The 21,788-nt window shown below is 47.9% G+C and overlaps 2 protein-coding genes, 1 long non-coding RNA gene and 1 pseudogene across 3 annotated transcripts; 1 reads left to right on the plus strand and 3 right to left on the minus strand.

Moving 5' to 3' along the window:
- Positions 1-615: 615 nt before the first annotated feature.
- On the minus strand, positions 616-16,096 carry LOC127292802 (uncharacterized). Its single transcript, XR_007845391.2, has 2 exons — positions 15,737-16,096; positions 616-1,218 (listed from the first exon to the last, which is right to left on the minus strand). It is a non-coding gene; the product is annotated as an uncharacterized lncRNA (long non-coding RNA).
- LOC127292801 (uncharacterized) lies at positions 9,202-10,703 on the minus strand. Its single transcript, XM_051322255.2, has 2 exons — positions 10,041-10,703; positions 9,202-9,945 (listed from the first exon to the last, which is right to left on the minus strand). Exons 1-2 carry the CDS (start codon positions 10,485-10,487, stop codon positions 9,310-9,312), a joined length of 1,083 nt encoding a protein of 360 aa, XP_051178215.1. The 5' UTR covers positions 10,488-10,703; the 3' UTR covers positions 9,202-9,309.
- Positions 11,618-14,978, plus strand: LOC127292799 (COBRA-like protein 3; annotated as a pseudogene).
- A 544-nt stretch (positions 16,097-16,640) lies between the features above and the next one.
- Positions 16,641-18,037, minus strand: LOC127292803 (cytochrome b5). The gene is made up of 3 exons (XM_051322256.2): positions 17,740-18,037; positions 17,182-17,248; positions 16,641-17,090 (listed from the first exon to the last, which is right to left on the minus strand). The coding sequence occupies exons 1-3, from the start codon at positions 17,824-17,826 to the stop codon at positions 16,837-16,839; spliced, it is 408 nt and encodes a 135-aa protein (XP_051178216.1). The 5' UTR covers positions 17,827-18,037; the 3' UTR covers positions 16,641-16,836.
- Between the last annotated feature and the right edge of the window lie 3,751 nt (positions 18,038-21,788).

Here is a 21,788-nt window from a genome sequence, read left to right on the forward strand (position 1 = left end):
TACTTTGCCCCAACGTGACAGTGAGGTTGTCAATCTCACCGGCTTGCTGTAACAAAGGATTAGATGTATAGTGTGGATGATGATGTTTGCAGAAAACAGTAGAACAAGTATTGCAGTAGATTGTATTCGATTAAAAGAATGGACCGGGGTCCACAGTTCACTAGCGGTGTCTCTCCCATAAGATAAATAGCATGTTGGGTGAACACATTACAGTTGGGCAATTGACAAATAAAGAGGGCATGACCATGCACATACATGATATGATGAGTATTGTGAGATTTAATTGGGCATTACGACAAAGTACATAGACCGCTATCCAGCATGCATCTATGCCTAAAAAGTCCACCTTCAGGTTATCATCCGAACCCCTTCCAGTATTAAGTTGCAAACAACAGACAATTGCATTAAGTATGGTGCGTAATGTAATCAACAACTACATCCTTAGACATAGCATCGATGTTTTATCCCTAGTGGCAACAACACATCCACAACCTTAGAACTTTCTGTCATTGTCCCAGATTTAATGGAGGCATGAACCCACTATCGAGCATAAATACTCCCTCTTGGAGTTACAAGCAAAAACTTGGCCAGAGCCTCTACTAGTAACGGAGAGCATGTAAGATCATAAACAACACATAGATAATAGATTGATAATCAACATAGCATAGTATTCTCTATTCATCGGATCCCAACAAACACAACATATAGCATTACAGATAGATGATCTTGATCATGTTAGGCAGCTCACAAGATCCAACAATGAAGCACAATTAGGAGAAGACGACCATCTAGCTACTGCTATTGACCCATAGTCCAGGGGTGAACTACTCACTCATCACTCTGGAGGCGACCATGGCGATGAAGACTCCTCCGGGAGATGATTCCCCTCTCCGGCAGGGTGCCGGAGGCGATCTCCTGAATCCCCCGAGATGGGATTGGCGGCGGCGGTGTCTCTGGAAGGTTTTCCGTATCGTGGCTCTCGGTACTGGAGTTATTATCGACGAAGGCTTCTTATAGTCGGAGAGGTAGGTTTAGGGGCGACGCGAGGGGCCCACACACTAGGCCGGCGCGGCCAGGGCTTGGGCCACGCCGCCCTAGCGTCTGGCCGCCTCGTCGCCCCACTTCGTATCTCCCCCAGTGTTCTGGAAGCTTCGTGGAAAAATAAGATCCTGGGCGTTGATTTCGTCCAATTCCGAGAATATTTCCTTACTAGGATTTCTGAAACCAAAAACAGCAGAAAACATCAACTGGCTCTTCAGCATTTTGTTAATAGGTTAGTGCCGGAAAATGCATAAATATGACATAAAGTATGTATAAAACATGTAGGTATCATCAATAAAGTGGCATGGAACATAAGAAATTATCGATACGTTGGAGACGTATCACTTTACAACAAGCCCAAGTTCATCGAAAACGGAATCCGCGTGCATCTTCTATTGCGTTTTCGAGTTTGGACGTCTTCACCGTTTCTTGACGGTGGGAGACTCTCTCTCTCTAAAAACATCTAAAATATCCTGTGAGGAGTCTCCATATTTCCAAGAAAATTGGTTTCATGTCAATCAGGGTCCGGACACAAAAGTTACCACAGTTCTTGTATAACATGTTTTTCATGCTGGCCCGGTTTCTCGCCCGGCGTGACCGGCCGTCCCACCAGATGGCCCGGTTCCAACCGGCCCCTGGACTGGTGCCAGTCGGGCCATGTTCTGTAAGACACAGAAGGGTCCCGGTCATGGCCCGGTCACAGGCCCGGTCTGGACCAACCTGGTCTGCTCACGCGCCCTGTCCGACCGGGATGTGGATCGGACGGCTCGGCGCCAACCGGCTCGTGAGCTGGTGCCAGCCGGGGGTATTACTGCACGACATATCTTGCCCCGGTCAAGGCCCGGTCCCAGCTCCGGTTTGGACCGGAAGGCCCGGTCCCTGGCCCGGTCTGACCAGCTCCTGGACCGGACGGCCCGGCCCTAGGCCCGGTTGACCGGCCTCCTCGATTGTGCTGAGCTGAAATACATCCAACGGTTATATTTCTCCCTAGACTATAAATAGGCCTTCTTCCACCTTGGGTTGGATAAGTTCTTCCACTCTCTCTCCTCCATTGTTGTCTTTGAAGAACTTGCCCTCTCTCTTGATTCCCCCCATGATTCTTGCTCATTCTTGAGGGATCTAAGGGCATCTCCAACGGGGCGACCCATCCCGCGCATGCGCGTCCGGATGGGTCCAGTCGGACAAAAAAAGCGGCCCAACGCGGCGACGCACCGCAAATGCGGATGGCCGCGGCGTCCGGAACGACGCAAACCCGGCCCAAATCTGGGCTAGGTTTGCGAGGCCGCGGATGCCACGCGGCGTCCGGTCGCGTCCGGCCGCTTGGCTGCTCGTCTCCCTTGGGCCCACCTATCGGTGACCGGGGAGGCTTATTAAATGTGGACTGGAGGGATCCCTCCAGTCCACTCCCCTTTCCACTGTCCACTCCCCGAGCGCAACCGCCGCCATGGCCCCGAAGCGACGGTTCGCTCCCGGAGCCAACGACGACGAGGCCAGCAGCAGCCGCCGTCCTTCGCCGGCGCTGCGGGCCGGAGGAAACCGCGGCGGCCTCCACATCGGAGAGGCCACCCGCGGCGGAACGACATTGGCGCAACCGCCACCGCCGCTGCTCGAGCCGAAGCCGGAGTCCTCGGAGGAGGACCCCGACCTCCGCGCCGCTCTGCTCATCTCGGCGACGGAGGAGGAAGCGAAATGGTCGCACCTCCAAGTGGCCATTCGTACCTCCGCGATGGAGGAAGATGCCCGGCAAGCGGTGGAGGAAGCCGAGGCCTGGGAGTTGTACGCCCAGGACCGCCAGGCGCGACGGGAGGAGGAGGAAGCGGCGCGGCGGTAGGAGGCCAGGCGTCGCGCAGAGGAGGAGCGGCGCAAGGAGCAGATGCGGTAGGAGGCCAGGCGTCGCGCGGAGGAGGAGCGGCGCCAGAAGGCCAGGCGCCGCGCCTGGCAGGAGAGGGAGAAGCGCCTCAGGGAGGAGGCGCAACTCCGTGCTGCCGCGCCGCCGCTTCCTCCGGTGGCTCCGGACCCCCATTCCGCCTAGGAGGAGGCCCTGTGGTCTCCGTGGCCGGAGTCCCCGGCGCGGTCGAGCCACAACAGTGCCTCGCCGCCCGAGGACGTCATCGACGCCAACGCCGACGCCGACGACACCCATAGGGACTAGGCGGCGCACCGGCGGCCACCACGTCATCGACCAAACCCTAGCTTAGGGTTTTTAAATTAGTTTTAAATTTTAAAGCCCATATAGATGGCTTCTTTTGTTAGTTTATTTTCCCAAAATAGGGCTATGTACAAATGTGCCAAAAATAGGGCATATGCTTAATGAAATTTAGTTTGAATTAACGTTTTAAATTTTGTTTTTGTTTTTATTCGAATATGCGCTGCGTCCGCGCGTTGGGCGCAGCGTGCGACCCAAACAGACATGCGGACGCGGGACGCTGTCCGGGTGTCCGCGCGGCCACCCAAACGGCCCAAAACGGACGGCCCAGCGCGTCCGTTTGGGTCGCTCGGTTGGAGATGCCCTAAGAGAGGAGATTTAGATCTACAATCCCCACCAATCCATCTCTCCTCTAAGTGAGGGGAACCCTTTGGATCTAGATCTTGGAGTCATTTGTTGATTTCCTCTTTGTTCTTCCTCTCTAATCTCATCCTAACATTTGTTGCTTTGGTGGGATTTGAGTGTGAAGGATTTGAACACCTCTAGTGTTCTTGCTTTGCATCATTGCATAGTGTTGAGCTCTCCACCACGATTAGTTCGAGTGAGAGACCGTGAGCTTGTTACTCTTGGAGGGAGATCTCCTAGTTGGCTTGGCGGTTGGTGCTCCGGTGATCTCTTAAAGGAATATTGTGAAGAGGCCCGAGCTTCTCCTTCGTGGAGCTTGTGAAGTGGTTGTGGAGCTTGCCATCTCCGGAGTGGAGGAAAAGCTAACCATAAGGAAAGGGCCATTATCCTTCGTGGGTTTGGCTCGGAGAATAGGGTGAGCCTTCGTGGCGTTGGGGAATCCTTCGTGGGACCTCCACTCCTCCAAACGTGACGTACCTTCTTGCAAAGGAAGGGAACACGAGAATACATCCTCGCCTCCGCGTGCCTCGGTTATTTCTATACCGAGCTTTCTTTCCTTGTGATAGCCATCGTGCTTGAAGTACATATATCTTGCTATCACTTGTGCTACATATATCTTGTGCCTATCTTGCTTAGCTCTAGTTGTTGTTGTTGCACTTAGTTGAGCCTAGCATATTTAGGGTTGTGCTTGTAAACTAAACGTTAGTTTAATTCCGCATTCTTACAAGCCAAATCCGTAAGAGTTTTTAAACGCCTATTCACCCCCCTCTAGGCGACATCTCGTCCTTTCAGCTACAACTGGCAACACTTCGGTAGTGTTACACGTGTACGGCGTAGACGACGTCCCCTGGGCTCTGGTCTAGCGAAGAAGCGGAAGAAGAATGATCCAGGTCGAGGATGCAACAACACGACGGCGTGCGTATGGAAGAGATCTCAACCCCGTATGCACTCTCCAATATTTCGGACCACACGTGAGGAAGAGAGAGTGAGAAAAGGCAAAAGCCAAGGGGGTGGACTGAGGAGAGGGGGCTCCCGTCCTTATATAGGCTTGGGGAGAGGTGGCACCTCCATCAGGTACGCCCCACCCTTAGCCGCCGCCCGATCTAGGGTTTGGTGGGGCGGCACCCACATGGGCCGCCACTCCTTTCCTTTGGGTTTGGGTGTTCCCCTAATGGGCTGCCATATGGTGGCCCATTACGGGTTAGCCTAATTTTAAATCCATTTTTAATATTCAAGTAATTTAATTAAATACTAAGACATATTTTTTAAGTCTCCGAACAATTCATCGACTCCAGAACTTTTCTGATACCTTTCTAGGACACTTTCGGAGTTCTCTCTTATTTCTCCGACGATCCCGAATAAATCCCTACACGTAAAAAACCCTTAAGCGTGCCACCCTATGGTTCAGGAGTGTGTAGACATGATCGAGACATCTCTCTGATCAATGACCCACAATGAGATCTGGAAACCCATAATGGTCCCTATGCTTTCCACGAAAAACCTTATCGGTTGAACCTTAAACATATAGTCCTATTCCCTTTGTCTCATGGTACTTGGTTTGTCCGAGATCTGATCTTTGGTATCTTCATACCTAGTTCGATCTCGTTGCCGACAAACACATTTACTCATTCATGTGATATTACATTCTCGTGAGCTAGTCGCATGCTTGCAATGTTCGTAGATGTAATCTCATCGAGTGGGTCCAAAGTACCTATCAATCATGCGGATGGAAAAATCCCGATCTTGATGCATACGCCTCAACCTACCCCTTCGGAATACCTGATAGATATCTTTATGATCACCCTGTTACGATGCGACGGTTGATACGGTCAAGGGAGCCTCCGATGATGGTGATTAGATATGATCTCACGGTCTAAGGGGTAGGTTATAGTGTTTCCTAGTTATCACAATGTTGAACTTTGTGACTCGATTACATTGCAATACTTATGTTGGGTGTGTTTCCATCACATCATTTATCTAATGGCATGACTCCATTGTTAATTGACATAAATGTCGATGATCATCTGTTAACCAATGGACTAGTTCACTAGGGACTTGGTTTGTTTATATACCACATGTGTACTAATGTTTCCACTTAATAGAGTTATAGCATGGCATGCAACTTATTATTAACATTGGAGATATGATAATAAAACATCTTTATTATTTGCCTCTAGGGCACATCTCCAACAGTCTCCCACTTGCACTAGACTACAAATAAACTAGTTTACATTTGGCAAAAATCTAACACCTATTTTTTTTTGGTGTTGATTATGCTTAGCTTGTGAAGAGGTTTCATCAACGGGTCTACAACATTTAGATCCGTATGTACTTTGCAAAATATTTACGTCTACACGCATCACTCATTTTCAATGAGCTGACATTTGTATATGTTTGGTCTTTTGTTGGAACCTTAATTTCTCGGTCTGATTTATGTTACCAGTATTGTCGCATACAATATAACTTCATAGTTCTGACACTCTCGAAACTACACCAAATTCTAAATGAACATTCTTGACTCAAACACCCTCTTTAGTTATTGTCATAACAAATTAACAATGATATACTCAACGTTTCGTTTGTAGAATCCATCGCAATGTTAAGCTTCAGAACTCATCTAAAACCAGTATATAATTCTTCTAAACCATTGTGTACCTCTTAATAAATTCTTAGCCTAATTGAGATTGAACTTTATTTGTATATATGACCAAACTAGTATCAATGTAACATATTACAACAATTTGTTTGTCACTACCATATACAAAACTTCCCATGTTACTAGTGGAAAACGGGGCTTCAGTCCCGGTCCATTTGGGCCATCAGTCCCGGTTTTCGAACCGAGACTAACCAGGCGGGACTAAAGGGTCCAATGTGCACCGGGACAAAAGGCCCCGCCACGTGGTGCGGCCATGTTATTTTTATATCGCTGCAAAAGAGCTTACAAGACCAGGCTCTCGCCACAGAATCTTCAATTCCTTGGTGCCATTAGCTTTAAAACCATTTGACAATCTGCAGCCAGGACTAGTCTAGCGTGAAGATTCAGAAGATTTCATCATTTCCCCCACTGGTACGTGAGGCATCTCGCATGTTTCACACTTAAGAGCCCAGTGTACAGTGCTGAGCCTTACCTGATCTTGTACAATGTCCAGAGATTAATTTCCATCCGCAAGCCATGCACATGCGCATTGATCCAGCCTCTGGAGCTATTCAACCATGCAGACTGTCACATTCCCTCCACTCACTGCCATGCGGACCACACTGTCAGCCATCAGCTACAATAAACCCCCATTCATTCCATGCCCTTCCCAATAATAATCAACAAGAGAAAAAAGAGACAGAAAAGAACATGTCCACGAGGTTGTTAGAGCTGGGCAACAGGCTAGGCGCACACACATACAGCTGGAGAGATCTTGATGCTAGGTAACACTGACCGATGAACAACAAAAAAACAGGAATAGAAAAAGGATGGCTCTCGAATTTGTAAGTGCTATCACGCGACGGGGTTGTTGGTACGTCCAGGTAACGGCACCAACCGGCGGGACGGCGACGGGGGGACGACGGCGTTAGTCGGTGGCCTCTCGCGCGCGCTAATCGTCTGTGAATCGCGTGCGCCGCTGTTAATCTCCTCCACCGACAGAAAGAGGGGAGGAGAGGGGCGCTTGTTTATTCCCCGAGGTGTCGGCCTGCATGTGTGGTTTTAGCCTCTCATCACACTCACCACCCAACGCCATTAGTTTAATCAGCCTGCTCTAAAAGATTGGTGCTGATCGAGAGTTTCCGGTTTTGCCCCTCCTCATCGAGAGTTCGGGAGAGACTCGCTAGCTGCAGCAATTGGTGATAACTGATGATGCGGTAGTCTGATGGTAGGGCTCTGCCATTATTCATCGACGAAATAACAAAAGTCCAGCAGAATAGTAGCGAGTAGTAAGTGGAACGGCAACGTCGAAGCATTGCTGTCCATGGTGCATCCATCAGTGTCACTAGCGGTTAGAGCCATGAAGACTTGGAGCGCCAAGCGTGGCTGTGAATTTTCTTCCTGTTGCTAGCTTCTGTCCGAACACGATGAATCGGTAGGAATTTAGTTAAACCTGATCGTCGGATAGGACAACAACGTGATTCGCTTTGGTAAATTGTTTCCATTTGCAATGAATGATCGATAAAGACTTCAAGTGGGTAACGGACTGCTATGTTGGTGAACAAATGTACTAGGAGCCAGGGGCGAAGCTCCCCTTAGAGAAGGTAGGGCAGCTACCTTAGAGCAAGGTAGGGAGGCTACCCTACTTTGATTTTTTGGCTAATACACTAAGATGCACATGTTTATTTTAAACAATTTGAGTGGTCATATGCCGAGAAAGGATTCTGTATGACAAAGTTATGCTTATTTTAGTGAATAATGCGTAAAAATAACTTCAAACCAAAAACAACTCATTTTCTACGTTCAAAGTGAATAAGATTGTTTTCCTTACAAAGATTTATCATATCTCTTATACTAACCTCGAGCTATTCATTATTCATATGCCGAGAATTGGAGACTTGAGACATTTTTTGATTTTTGAAATGCAAATCATGTTTCTCCAACGATATTATCACCTCATTGAGCTGGCGTTGTTAACGTTGCTTTTAACAGTGGCGAAGACAACAATTAAAAGCGACTTCTCGGTGACAAATATCATCAAGACCAAGTTGCGAACCGATCGAGAGATATTCAAAAGTCTTGATCATAAAATTACAAAAGTTTTTTTTAGAAAGGTAAAGTTTTGCCATTGAGCTGGCATTATTGTTATGTTTGTAGGTTACACTTAAAATAAAATATGTTCATATTTTATTGTATAAATGGTTGTGTTTGAATCATATATATCATTAATGTCTTTGGACTATTTTGTTCTTTGCATCATTTTGTTTTGTAGAGTTCGCCACACCTCAAATTATTTCCATCCTTCGCCATTACTAGGAGCACATCAAAACGAAGAGCGGGAAAACGGAGGCTGAGCTACATGTAGCTATTTTATTTTCAAATATTTAGAAATCATATTTTAAGTTTCAAAAAATCTAAAAAAGAACCCGTAGAGGTAGCCAAATGATGAATGCTATAACCGTGTAAAATCTCTATATGAACCGGTTTATATTCTAGGATACACAAAAAAGATAAAATCTGAAAAATTATGTATTGTTGAAATGTGCACGTTCACTATAAAATTTGTCAGATTTTTTTTTTTCGTAGCCTATAATACAAAGTAGTCCACGTTGAGATTTTTCATGTTTGTAGAACACATCATTGTCTACCTCTAGATTTTTGTTTCATATTTGTTTTGAAATTCGAAATACGAATTCAAAGAGTTTGAATATGAAGAGCTACGTGTAGGGCTTGGCCCCCCTTGGAATGATAAGAGCATGTCTAACAGGCCCCGTATTTTTCCGCCCCGTAAAACCCGAGTAGAGGGCCCTGTATCCGGTTTTCACCGGCCGAAAACTCGGACGAGCTAGCAGAACCCGTATCCCCACCCCGTAAAACAAAATATTGTTTTACGGGGTGGGGATACGGGTTCTGCTAGCTCGTCCGAGTTTCCCGCCCCTCAAAACAGGATTTTAGACAGCAATTTGCACAACAATTTCACATCAAACATAGCACATCCAAAATATGTGATGCATAATTCATAGTTTTAACATCACAACACGATCATACGCAATGTTCAAGCCACGGAAGTTCCCAAATGTGATCAACCATCAAGGGAACCATCGCCACCGGCGCCACCGCTCGCCGGAGACTCACCTTGAGCACGAGCTTGACGCGCAACCTTCTTCCTCGCAATGATGTCCGCCTTGGTCTCGTTCCACCACGCCAGCTGATCGTCGTCCATGCCTTCGGTGCGCATCATCATGATTTCCCTCTCCTCGGCCAAGAGCTCCTTCATGGCCTTGGCTTCTTTGGCTGCGATCAACTTCATGTCAAGCTCGGCCTTCAACTTGGCATCTTCCCTCCTTGCTTGCACCTTGGCAAGCTTCACCTCACTCTTCTTGTCGGTGATGAGGAGCTTGGTCTCCAACGTCTTCATCGTCAATGCCTCCTTGGACTTCATGAGTTGATCCAACTTCTCCCGGAAGCTAGCTGCTTCAAGTTCTACCTTGACCCTCTCCTTGGCCTTCTTGTTGCCCTCGGGCTTGCCGGTGTTTCTCCCACTCATGTAATCTGCTTCATCATCCATGGTGAGAAGTGCCTCCTTCTTGCACTTTGGCTCGTTGTCCCGCAACTTCCATTTAGGAAGATGTTGAAGGATGGAAAAGCAATGTTGAAATTGAAATTCCTTGTTCTTTGAGCCGGCCATGTCCTTGTACCGTTGTTGAGCATACTTGGGCTGCACAACAATAGTATGAGGAGATGTTTCCACATCATCAACACAATATGGATAGCTTGTGATGTTTCCACATCATCAACACAAGGAAAACTTACATAGTCCTCCGGCACGCATCCACTAGGAGGGTCGTCGGCCACTTGATCCATGGCAGCACTCCAACGAGAACAAGCCGGCTTGATGATGTTCCATCGGCCTTCAAGGGAGCGGTAGGATCTGTCCGCCATGCTCTTCGTGCGAGGCTTCAGCTGGTGGTACTGATCCTCAATGCGCTGCCAATAGCGCTTGCCGCCTTGGTCCACTCCGGTGCACGCATCCATCCCCACCTTGCTCCAAGCACGGACCAAGATGGCGTCTTCGATCTCGCTGTAGTTCGCCGTGCGTGGCTTCGGCGTCGACGAAGAACCGGCGGCAGCCGGATCAACCTCAACCACCTCCTCCTCGTCACCCTCATCCTCCTCCTCCTCATCAAAGTCTTCAACGTTGCACTCCCCTTCGAATGCACCGATACCGGCGTCCAAATTCACCGCGGAATCGTTGAGCATGTCCAAGTAGGATGTTGTGGACTCAACATCGAACACCTTGTCTACGTCGATGGTGGGTGGCGGCGGCGCGGGCTACGCGGGCGGCGCAACGGCCGGAACGGACGGAGGAGGGGTCGTGACCTTGGAGGGCGGTGGAGGCGCGAGGCCGATGCGGCTGATTGCCTTTGTCCGCACCTTGGCCGGCGCGGCGCCCCTCGGCCCTGCCGCCTTGGTCTTCACCCGCCCGTCTTCTTGGCAGACGGCGGCGTCGCCCGCGGGACCGGCCGCCGCAGGTGCTTCGAAAAATTGCTTCGGGATCCTCTTCCTCTTCGACGGGATGGTGGAGGCGATCATGGCCGACACGACGCCGGCGGCCGGAGGACCTCCGACGGGGACATCAACCACCGCGCCCGAAGGAGGTGTACCGCCGGCGGTAGGCGGCTCTTGCGGACGGTCCATGGCGGCCGGATCCGGCCGGGAAGGGCGCGGGGGAGGAGATCGGGCGGCGGCGGCGGCGGTTGGCTTCAGCGAAATGCTTCCCGCGCAGTGGAGTGGGCGATAGTGGTTTCGCCCACTATCCCCGCTCCCACCCCGCACAAGTAGGGGGCGACGACCCGCCCCGTACTCGAAAACAGCAAAAAACGATTCGGGGGCCGTTTTTACGGGGCGTGCTAGACGGCCGGGTAGAGCCGAACCCCTCAAATCGGCGGTTATTATACGGGTTTGCCCCTTTTACGGGGTGTGTTAGACCTGCTCTAACATGGGTGCCAACCCCAAGTTTGCCGTTAACTGAATCTCTGCGAGCAAGGTGGCCGTCCCATTCGGCCAAGTCTCGTTAAAACAAAGTCACGACACTTTGGCATCGAAGTCAGGTTTATTGTGGGAAAAAACTTGGTCAGCTCTATGGTAAAGTTTCTGATTGAAGGCTGAATTTGTCTGTCCAAGACAGACATTCAAATACTTACGAATATCCAATTTCCCAGCGCCAAAGCCGCGAGGTTGCAGTCCCTGTCCGAACGAACATCCATCCCCAACAGCTGTATGCACGAGGGGCATTTCAGTCAAAAAACATCCCGGAGGTTGGGCCGTCACATCTAATCTCGCTCGATTAGAAAGAAAAAACGATGTTTCCCCGCGAGATATATTCCCACCGAGGCGCGGGAGGAAGCGTCCGGTAGGGAGCACACTACACAGAGACAGAGCGTCTCGTCGCAGTAAAAACAGGGGAGACGGCCGCGGCAGCACATGCTTTAAGTTCCGCTCCCACCACCACCACCATCCTCCTCCTCCTCCTCGCCCCCAGCCGCATCAGATCTCCAGCTCCCGGCGGGCGAGCGCCACCGCGGCAGCATTCGCCGCCGTACCGTGTGAACCGGGGATCGCTCGGTCAGCGCAGCTGTTGCCTGCGGAACAGGGAGTGTCGGTGGAGCAGTAGCGGGTGGGAAGGGAAATGGCGGCGGTTGGTGGATCCGCGGCGGCCTGCTGCGCCGTGCTGCTCGCCGCGGTGCTGCTCTTCTCCGCGCCGCCCACCACAGGTTCGCCTCCTCTCCTCTTCTTTACCTGCCCCCGCCCCGCCCGGTCCTTCTCACTCTCTCGATGGTACCGCGTCGTGCCGGGAACCGGCGAATTGGTTAGATACTTAGATCCGGTTGCCCGATCGCCGCGCTGTATTGGCGAGACGGAGCGGCCGCGAGGTTCGGATTGCGCGCCGGTCAATGCCACCCCCATTTCGCCAGTCCTGTCGGTGTCGGTGGCTCCAGCTCGGTGTCGGTGGCTTCTAATTAAGCTCGATTCCGAATTCTGAGCCCGAATTAGGAAGCTATATCCCCATCTGACGCATCTCAAGCTTCCACAGACCACAGTGCCACTCGCTGCTGATTATTGGCCTAAACTCCCTTGCTTCGAGCTGTCTAACGGTAGATCTTCTCAGCCGGGAAGCAAATTAGTTAGTGAAAACGTCTCAATCAGTTGTGTTCTGCTGCTTAAAAGTCGAGTTGTCAGTTTAAGCGGATAGATCTTGCAAATAGGAGCAAGGATACAACATAGGGTGCATCTAGTGTGTCAATTCAACTCCATTTGTTTTGTTTCCATATATGTGTGTCTCACATGCAGCCTTTGTTTGATCGTGCAGAGGCTTATGATTCGCTGGATCCAAATGGCAACATCACCATAAAATGGGATATTATCAGTTGGACTCCTGATGGCTATGTTGTAAGTAGCACCCCCTTCACATCAACAGCTGTGTGCATTTCAACTCAACCTATCAGTCCATGGTTTTTTACTGAATAGTTTTTGACCTTGACAAGTAGCACCAGCCAATGATCGATTACAAACTTTGCTACTAACAGTATAGTATCCACCAAATAAGTGCAGTCATCAGCCGATTACAGATATATCTGGTCATCCTGTAAGGCTGTATCATGATTTTTCTCTCCGAACTTGTCGTGTGCAGGCAACAGTCACGATGTTCAACTACCAACAGTTCCGGCACATCTCCGCGCCTGGGTGGTCGCTGGGGTGGGCGTGGGCGAAGAAGGAGGTCATCTGGTCGATGGTGGGGGCTCAGGCCACTGAGCAGGGTGATTGCTCCAAGTTCAAGAGCAGCCCTCCCCATTGCTGCAAGAAGGAGCCGAATATTGTCGATCTTCTTCCAGGCACCCCGTTCAACCAGCAAATTGCCAATTGCTGCAAGGCGGGAGTTATAAAGACATTCAACCAGGACCCAGCAAATGCTGCTTCCTCCTTCCAGATCAGTGTGGGTCTTGCTGGGACTACCAATAAGACGGTTAAGGTGCCGAGAAACTTCACTCTCAAGGCCCCAGGTCCTGGGTACACATGTGGGCGTGCTATTGTTGGCAAGCCTACCAGGTTTTACTCCTCAGACGGGCGCAGGGCAACCCAAGCTCTGAGTAAGTTTCCTATTTATTCCTCCTTGCTGCTTGCTCTCAGTTGCTTGAATACTTTGTGCAAATGCATTAGTAAGCTGAACACATCGTAATACTAGTTTAGCATGTTTCTGCTCCTTAAAGATTAATGATGGATGAATGCTAGGTTACATTTTGTGTAGGGTTAGTGAAAGGAGCCCATTGAAATGACAAGTGAGTTGTTCTCGATGGGAGATGAGTTCATCACCTATAATCGATGTTAGCTCAGGCAGCCTAATTTAGTCAGTTTTGTGCTAATACAAATAATGCATGACAAATCCACAAAGCATCAGATTGGTTCCATATATATGTTTATATTTGGTTGCAGATAACTTTATTTGTTTGATGTATTTTAACAAATAATTTATCTATTCACAGTGACCTGGAATGTGACCTGCACATACTCCCAATTTCTTGCTCAGAAGACTCCAACCTGCTGTGTATCCCTTTCATCATTTTACAATGACACTATTGTGAACTGCCCAACATGCTCTTGTGGCTGTCAAAACAATGTCACTCATCCAGGAAGCTGCGTAAAGTGAGTACAACTTGTTGCTCTTTCACTTTCTTTTAAGGTTCTAATTTTCTGCAAAATTCCTTATGAACCCTATGCATTTTGCAGTGACAATTCGCCTTATTTACAATCTGCCATCAATGGTCCTGGCAAAATTACCGGCCAGCCTCTTGTCCAATGTACTTCCCACATGTGCCCGATAAGAGTCCACTGGCATGTGAAGCTCAACTACAAGGACTACTGGAGAGTGAAAGTCACTATCACAAACTTCAACTACCGCATGAACTATTCAGATTGGAACTTAGTTGCCCAGCATCCTAACTTCAACAATATCACCAAGCTTTTTAGCTTCAACTACAAGCCACTTACCCCATATGGAGGCCGCATAAGTAAGTCATTTTGTGAACTATTTTACTTGTGGTTTGCTAATGAAAATGTGCATCCTGTCTGATGGGGTTTATTCCTTCCGCTTCAGATGATACCGCAATGTTCTGGGGAATGAAGTTCTACAATGATTTCCTTAATCAAGCTGGTCCTCTAGGAAATGCGCAGTCAGAAGTGCTCATGCAGAAGGACTCAGAGACTTTCACCTTGGATAAGGGATGGGCCTTTCCAAGGCGTGTGTACTTCAATGGTGATAACTGTGTCATGCCGTCCCCCGACTCATATCCGTGGTTGCCTAATGCAAGCCCTCTAACAAAACAACCATTGACGCTCCCGGTCTTGGTATTCTCGATTGTGTTGGCTACTTTGCTGGCTTATGTATGATGAATGAGGTCAAGAGAATCAGCGAGCTTCAAGTTGTTGTCAGGTCCCATGAGGTGCGCGGCAACGGGTCATTTGCTCATTCAGTTCCACGGTTGCATAGGAGAGACAGGTGTCGCGCAGAGGAAAGCTGATATGTGTGTTTTGTAAGTTGTTAAAAGGGCCGGAAATGTATTTGTTGTTTGGTATATACTGGCCACAACACTTTGGTGAACTTAGTTACTGCAATTTAGGTGATTACAGTTGCACCTTTTGTATTTATAGCAAACGGATATTTCATTGAATTATATGACTGCCTTTCTTGTAGTATATGCATGTTGTCCATTATGTTCTGAATTTGTGACACGGAGATGCTGTTGGTTGAGATAATTTAGCATTGTTTTCCTTGCCGCTTTGATTTTTAAACCAAGTTGCTGAGATGAACGATTTTCTTGTTCCGTGTGCTAGATAACACGAACCAAAAGAAGCAACCTACAACAGTATTCGAGGCTGAAAGAAATCGTAACTCGAATATCAGAAAAGCTAAAACATAAAGCATGAAACGGTGCTACTTTCTCTGCACACAGGAACTTGAGACTGCAATCATTTAACTGTTATTTTTAACGTACCAGGTTCATCCTAACGCTCATGGTATGTATAATGGGCTAATAATACTAGTAGTGCTTCTCTATCTACACAATATGAGTTTTTCTGAATACCCTTCGATTTTTTCCCCTTCTGTAGCATTTCACGGTTTGTCTGAATCTTGATTGCTTATACGGTGCCATTGTGCCACAAGATAAGCAACATTTCACGAGGCATAGAAAGTAACCAACGAAGATACACTCTTTTTTCGACAAAAATGAGATGATCATCTACAGCTACTTTGGAGAAAGGGAAAACAGAAGCTATATATATCAGATAGAGATCTTTCCTACATATTACTATTCGTGCAACCTATTTGATCAAACAAGAGGAACTTGTATTATTCATAATAGATAAACCACAACGAGAAACACAACAAGAGTACTACTACAAAATGCATCATGATACTATAGCAGCGCATGAATTCCGGAGAAACACTTTACCTTAGCAAGGACGATGGATCCAAACCCCCTCCGAGACACCATTCTCTGCGACAAATTAAGCATATATGCTCCCCTTTGAAAGGAACCATGCCTTGCCTTGTTCCCAGCTTCACCCTGCTTCAGTGATGCTGCTGCTGCTGCTGAGAGCTTATGAAGTTCCAACAAGACAGAGGACAACAATATGCCACCCATGGCCTGGTATATATATGTGCCCATGAGATGAGATGCAGTGTAATGGAAGGATTGGTGAAATGGTTCAACCGTAGCTGTTGGTTCGTTGGCTGGTTGCAGTTGCAAGCAAGCCTCAGGTTGAAGCTCAGAACCAGCCTCACCACCTTCCACATGTTGGCTTTTGCTCAGCCTTGAAGGAAATCCAATCCAATCTGAGGGAGACCCTGCACAGTACTATCAGGCCAAGTGCATTCTTCCAGGTTACTCAGTAGTACCACACAATAAGATTTCTTTAACTTTTACCTACTGATGGTGAAACATCACCACTGGAGATATATCAGAGGGGGCCAGCAAAAATCACCCGCCACCCTTCTGAAGTCTACTGCCCAACTATATGCACCTTGTGAACTGATGCAATGTGAGGGAAAGAAAAAGGTGAACATGAAAAATGTGAGAAAATAATGGCCGTAAATTAGCAAACCCAGGAAGCTTCAATCAAACCAAGGGACCAGCAAAGTACATTTTGCCTTGAATGATACAAAAGAACAAATGGTACAGAAATATTCAGTTTTACTTTTTCCAGAAGGAAGCAAGATACTGGAAAATCGCAATATTTAGAAATAAACAGTGACGTGGTGCCATTGCAAAAGCAAATAGCAGTGGTGGCATGGAACAAAATTATGCTAGCTGCTGCAACAAGCCCTCATGAGGTTTAAATCGCACACATGGTTCAGAGTCTGTAACAAATCCATCCATTGAATGACATTCTGATAAAATAGCACCACCAATTTTGTGGTATTCAAGTGCCTAAGGCCTCAATACAGAAACACATCTTCCACTTGAACAAAAGTACATAATCTCCATCCATAACCAGCTATAAATGGGTTGGTTCCCCCAAAATGGTCCTCCAATGAAACTATAATCGATCATCACTGCTTGCGTGCATACAATATGGCAACAATGGCTGATATCCCGATTGCTGCAACTGGAATGGCCCAGTACTGCCCCGCGTTGGCCAGCAGCTTGCTGGCAAAGTCCATGTCCTGCTCTTTCCTGTAAACCTCCAGCTCAGGGATGTCAGGCGTCTCGTCCAAGTCCAACTCCCCAATGAAGTAATCCTTCATTAGCTCCTTGGCATCCTTGCTGTGGCCCGCGTCGTCAAATTCTTCCGTGCCATCCTTACCTTCAAACGGGTTGTCATATATGATCAAACAGCCTAAGAGAAAGTAAAAGGTGCCGAACAAGGGGCATCAGGAGGAGAGTAGTGGCAGTACCTGTCACCTCAAGCAGGACATCAGCACCTCCAGGATGGTCCTCCAGATACTTTGTCACATCATAAATCTGCAATGCATCCATCAACATGGCATAAGCTCGCCGAGCAATCAGAAAAGGGAACATATGGCTAAACATTATGTCTCTACTTGAAACCAATTCAATTTGACTCAAAGCTTTCAATAAAGGCATCTGTGATCTCTTTCAATAGAGGAACAGAGCCTCCACAAGCAAGATATCCCAGCACAATTGTCACAAGGATTAAACCTTGCATTGCCATTACCCAGTAGTCAGTAGTGGTGCCTAGATTGGCAGGCCACACTCAGTCAGACCCTTGGTTCCAGTTTCTGCAGCCATCTCACAACGAAAGCGAGCGCAACATCTCCTAGGCATTCCGTCGAACACGTTACCGACGGCGTCGACGCGCAACAACCGCACTGGCAGTTCCACACATGACACAACTACCACCTAACTACCGGTCTTACGGGTGATGTTCAACCTAGATCGGCAGCGATGAGTCTGAGGGAGGAGAGGGGGCGCTATCGCGCAAGCGGTGCTACCTTGCCGTCGACGACGATCCAGCAGTCGTCGGGGGTGTTGTGGAGGGCGGCCTCCTTCATGCTGTAGAGCTTCGTCAGCGTCGGCATCTCCCCGTCCTCGCTTCCCAACCTCTCCCTGATCAAATCAAATCGGAGGACGACGAGGGTATACTGTTTAACGGAGTGGGTGAATCTGCTGCGGCTTGCAGAGAAAGAAGAAGGGCAGGTGTATCTATCTGTAGCAGAGGAATCTGCTCTTGAATCTGCCGCGGCTTGGCTTGCTGCCGAAGAAGAACGGCTTGGGCGAGTTGCGGTCAGAGTTTTGCTCGTATGGCTAGGGTTATGGCCCGCTACGGCCCAGTATAGCCGTATTGGCCAGCAAACCAAAATTCAAGGCCCACAGTCCGCAGAGTTATTATATCTTCAAGATGATGGATTCCAACCGGCAACCGGCCAAATTCGCTGGACGGAAAGACGAATTTCATTACAACCAAAACTAGAATGATGAGAAAGTCATCTAAAAAAAAAGAATGATGAGAAAGTAAAAAAGAGAGGGGAGTGAGCGTCTGAGCGAGTTGGAGCACAAATGAAAAACCTGGTATGAATGCTTGATATCGAAACATCGACTACAGGGCAAAAACCCATTGTCAGCACAACTAGCGGAAACCTACAAACATTCAACTCCCACCATTGTCTCCGCACTACTTAAAGGCTACAAACAATACATGAAAACAAACTTTCTACATCCACATACAACTAGAAAACAACAGAATGAAGCTTCAACAACTCCAGGTCACTAGGCATCAGGCCCGTGTAATCCTCGCTGGTACACTTGTCAGCATCATTCTAGCTCTAGAATTCCTTGGTGATAAATCAATTGCAACCTTCATCAATTGCTTCGCCCATGCACGGATAAACCTACCTAGGGGAAGATCTAATAGTAAACACCATCACCAGAGGCGGAGGTATGCACAAGTCAGGGGCCACCCCCCGGCACCTTCCCTTTTTATTGCGGGTTGGTTATTTGTCAGTACGGGTTTAGCTTATGACGTGTTTGGAAGTCCTCCTCCCCGCCCCCCCTCACCATATTTCGTTGGCAAGCTCCGCCACTGACCATCATCACGATTCATAAGATGTTCCTATACACCATATTGAATTGAGTAGGAAAAACCAGGATATAATAACTCTTATAAATGCCCATTAAAAAAACAGATAAAAACAAGATAGAGACCCTAAAAGACTATAGTGCTCTCTGATATGGAGTTCTCCCAAACCCTAAATCATCCTCGGTATAAAGAGTATATCAATTATGTCAAACACAGATTTAAATCTTGATTTGGAACACACATTTAGAAGAAAAAAATCTAACTATGAAAAGTAGCTACTGGCTAATCCAATTTGAGCCTTGAATTTGTCTCATTGCCATATTAATTTTGTATCTGTTTTTCTAAGCTACACACTGAGTTTGGATTTAAATTTTGTAACACAGTAGATGCATGTATTATGTGTGTCATTTTTTCATGTCTTTTAGTCGCTTCTAGGTAGGCCGAAACGCACAAAGGTACCCTAAATACACTTTGTTTGAGAGTACAAGATACTCTCTCGAGAAGAGGGGGGCGGATGACGCTGTGTAGGTCCACGTGGAGTTCTGCCACCGATGGACACCCTTGAAGAACGAGAAGCCCTTCAATTAATTTGGCACCCTTCTTATTCACAAAATCTTAAAGTCGGATGAGTCTATGATACAAAGATCTATAACCTTGTCCTAATTCTCACACATACTCGTGGCAACCGGTTGAATCTCATAACGTTGTTTAACATCTTTGTCTCTGCAAACCACCTTACGTTTCTCAATGTTGCATCCCTAGCTTTTGGTGATAATGGCAATGGGCTAGAACGGGATGGGATGAACATCTCGCTTGTCGGCACAAAAGGTTTTACGACGAGCTTATTCCTATGAAAAAACAAGCCACTTTGTACATTTTGTTATTCTACATATATCTCCTCAAATAATTGGCAATGATCTTGCTAACCAAATTAATTCCTAAGAAACAACTATTTAACTTCTTTTCTTACATCACGAACCATGGTCATATCCACGAGTTCATTTGACTAGTCAAAGCTTGCACTATACTTCCAAACCTTTTAGAGTCCTAGTAGTCACTTCACTTTGAAATATATATTTTTATCTATGAAGCAAATTTCACAAGGAGGAGGGTCACCAAATTATATATGGAGATCGCCGATGCACCACGAGAAATCTTTCGCTCGTGTGATTCAACCAGAGCCGCATGTTGCAGCTTACAGATCCACTTTCCAAAGCACATGGTCGTGATTGTTGAGTTCCCGGTTCAAGTCCTTGTCGGCGCGCTTGTGGTGAGCCGCATGTTGCAGCTTACAGATCCACTGTCTAAAGCACATGGTCGTGATTGTCTTGCATGATTGCTGAGTTTTAGCCATAACAAGTCCTCGAATCCTCAATGCATCCTACTGGATCTACATGGGCTAGGCAGCCCAGATAGGCTATACATATTGAGATCTCAAGTCACATCAGAATGAGAGCTTGTAAACAACTTTGGAGACTAAATTTAGTCTTACATTGCTATTTAGAAGATAGCTTAGTAGTTAGAAGACAAGGAATTCACGTGCTCCTCCTCCATTGCCGCTCACCTCGCCACGCGCGCGTGTTCGAGTTAGAAATCCGTATGTATCGGCGTACGTGCGTATGCGTGATGCGTGTCATTGTTTTACTCTCTCGCGGCCAAGTTCTTTTTGGTGCGTCACCCTCTAGTCTTTCCCATTCCGGCGACTACTTGCCCGGCTGTTCGTGAGGAAAAGTCTCCGAAACCCCGTCCATTCAGATCCTGCACTGGGAGAGACATACGATGAGGTTTTTTTGGGAGTGCCTCAGCGCGACTGTTCGCCATTGTTCGAGTTTTTAATTGCCAGTGTACTACTTCTCCGTCAACCTCTACGGATACGGATTCGGCGATATTGACAACACCATGGGCGACAACAGCAACAGAGAATCTACGGTGCCGACCTTTCTAGTCGGGATGTATGTGATTCTCATCTCTCGACCTTTCTAGTTGGGATGTATGTGGTTCTCATCTCCCGCCTTGCATTTGTACATACTTTTTCTATATGTAGATATGCTTAGTCTGATGCATGTGGTTAAGATTGCCACGATACTTATTTTGAGGATCTACTAGAAGATGCACTCGGTAATTGCACTAGCACTTGTCATGTTGATCTCGGTAATCAAACTCACCAGGAAGTTGCTTCTACACGCACTTTGACACATTTTAACATTTTAAGTACACAGTACACGTAAGTACACACGGTAAACTTGGGCAACATGGTACAAAGCTTGGTCTGATCTTTGATCTGCACCAGCGCTGAGCCTACAGGGCAGTTCCGATGCACGCTAGTGAGACCTGCCACAGTGCCACGTTTCGAGCTCGAGCTGGCGAGCACGCTATACGGGCAGAAGCTACTGTATGGGGTAAAAATGGGAAAGCGCGGCAAGGACGTACGGGCGGGCGAAAACCAGGCCGACCTGCTGCGGTTGCTCTGGCCGACTGACCGGCGAGGATGGGAGAGAAAGCAACAGGTGGAGGTGACCGGCGCCAGACGGACGGATGGATGGATGGGGAAAGCGGGCCGGACGGTTGGATGGAGACGGCCGCTGCAGAAGTGGGCAGCGAGGCTGGCCGCGGCGAGGCCCGACATGTCGCTCCCTGCACGGAGAATACGCCTCCTCGCCTTTTCTGGTGCCTCTCTACACTCTACAGTGAGTGTCTACCCTGCGGTTTCTTCTCCTTTCCGGTAGGTGCGAGCGTGTGTTTGCGCATATATGTTGGGACCCTACTACGTGGTTCTATAGCACCGGTTAGTCTACGGGAGTGCCCCACCCAAATTAGGAAAAACACTACTCCGACATCCGCCCATTCTAAAAATAGAAATCCCAATTCTATACGTCTCCTCCCGCCGCCCGGGTCTGGTCACAAACTGCAGAGAACGCCATTCTCTTCCTCGGCGCTGTCGCAACTTCTTGACGAGAAAAAAGA

Source organism: Lolium perenne, chromosome 4, assembly GCF_019359855.2.
Source record: "Lolium perenne isolate Kyuss_39 chromosome 4, Kyuss_2.0, whole genome shotgun sequence".
In the NCBI taxonomy this organism is placed as follows: Eukaryota; Viridiplantae; Streptophyta; class Magnoliopsida; order Poales; family Poaceae; genus Lolium; species Lolium perenne.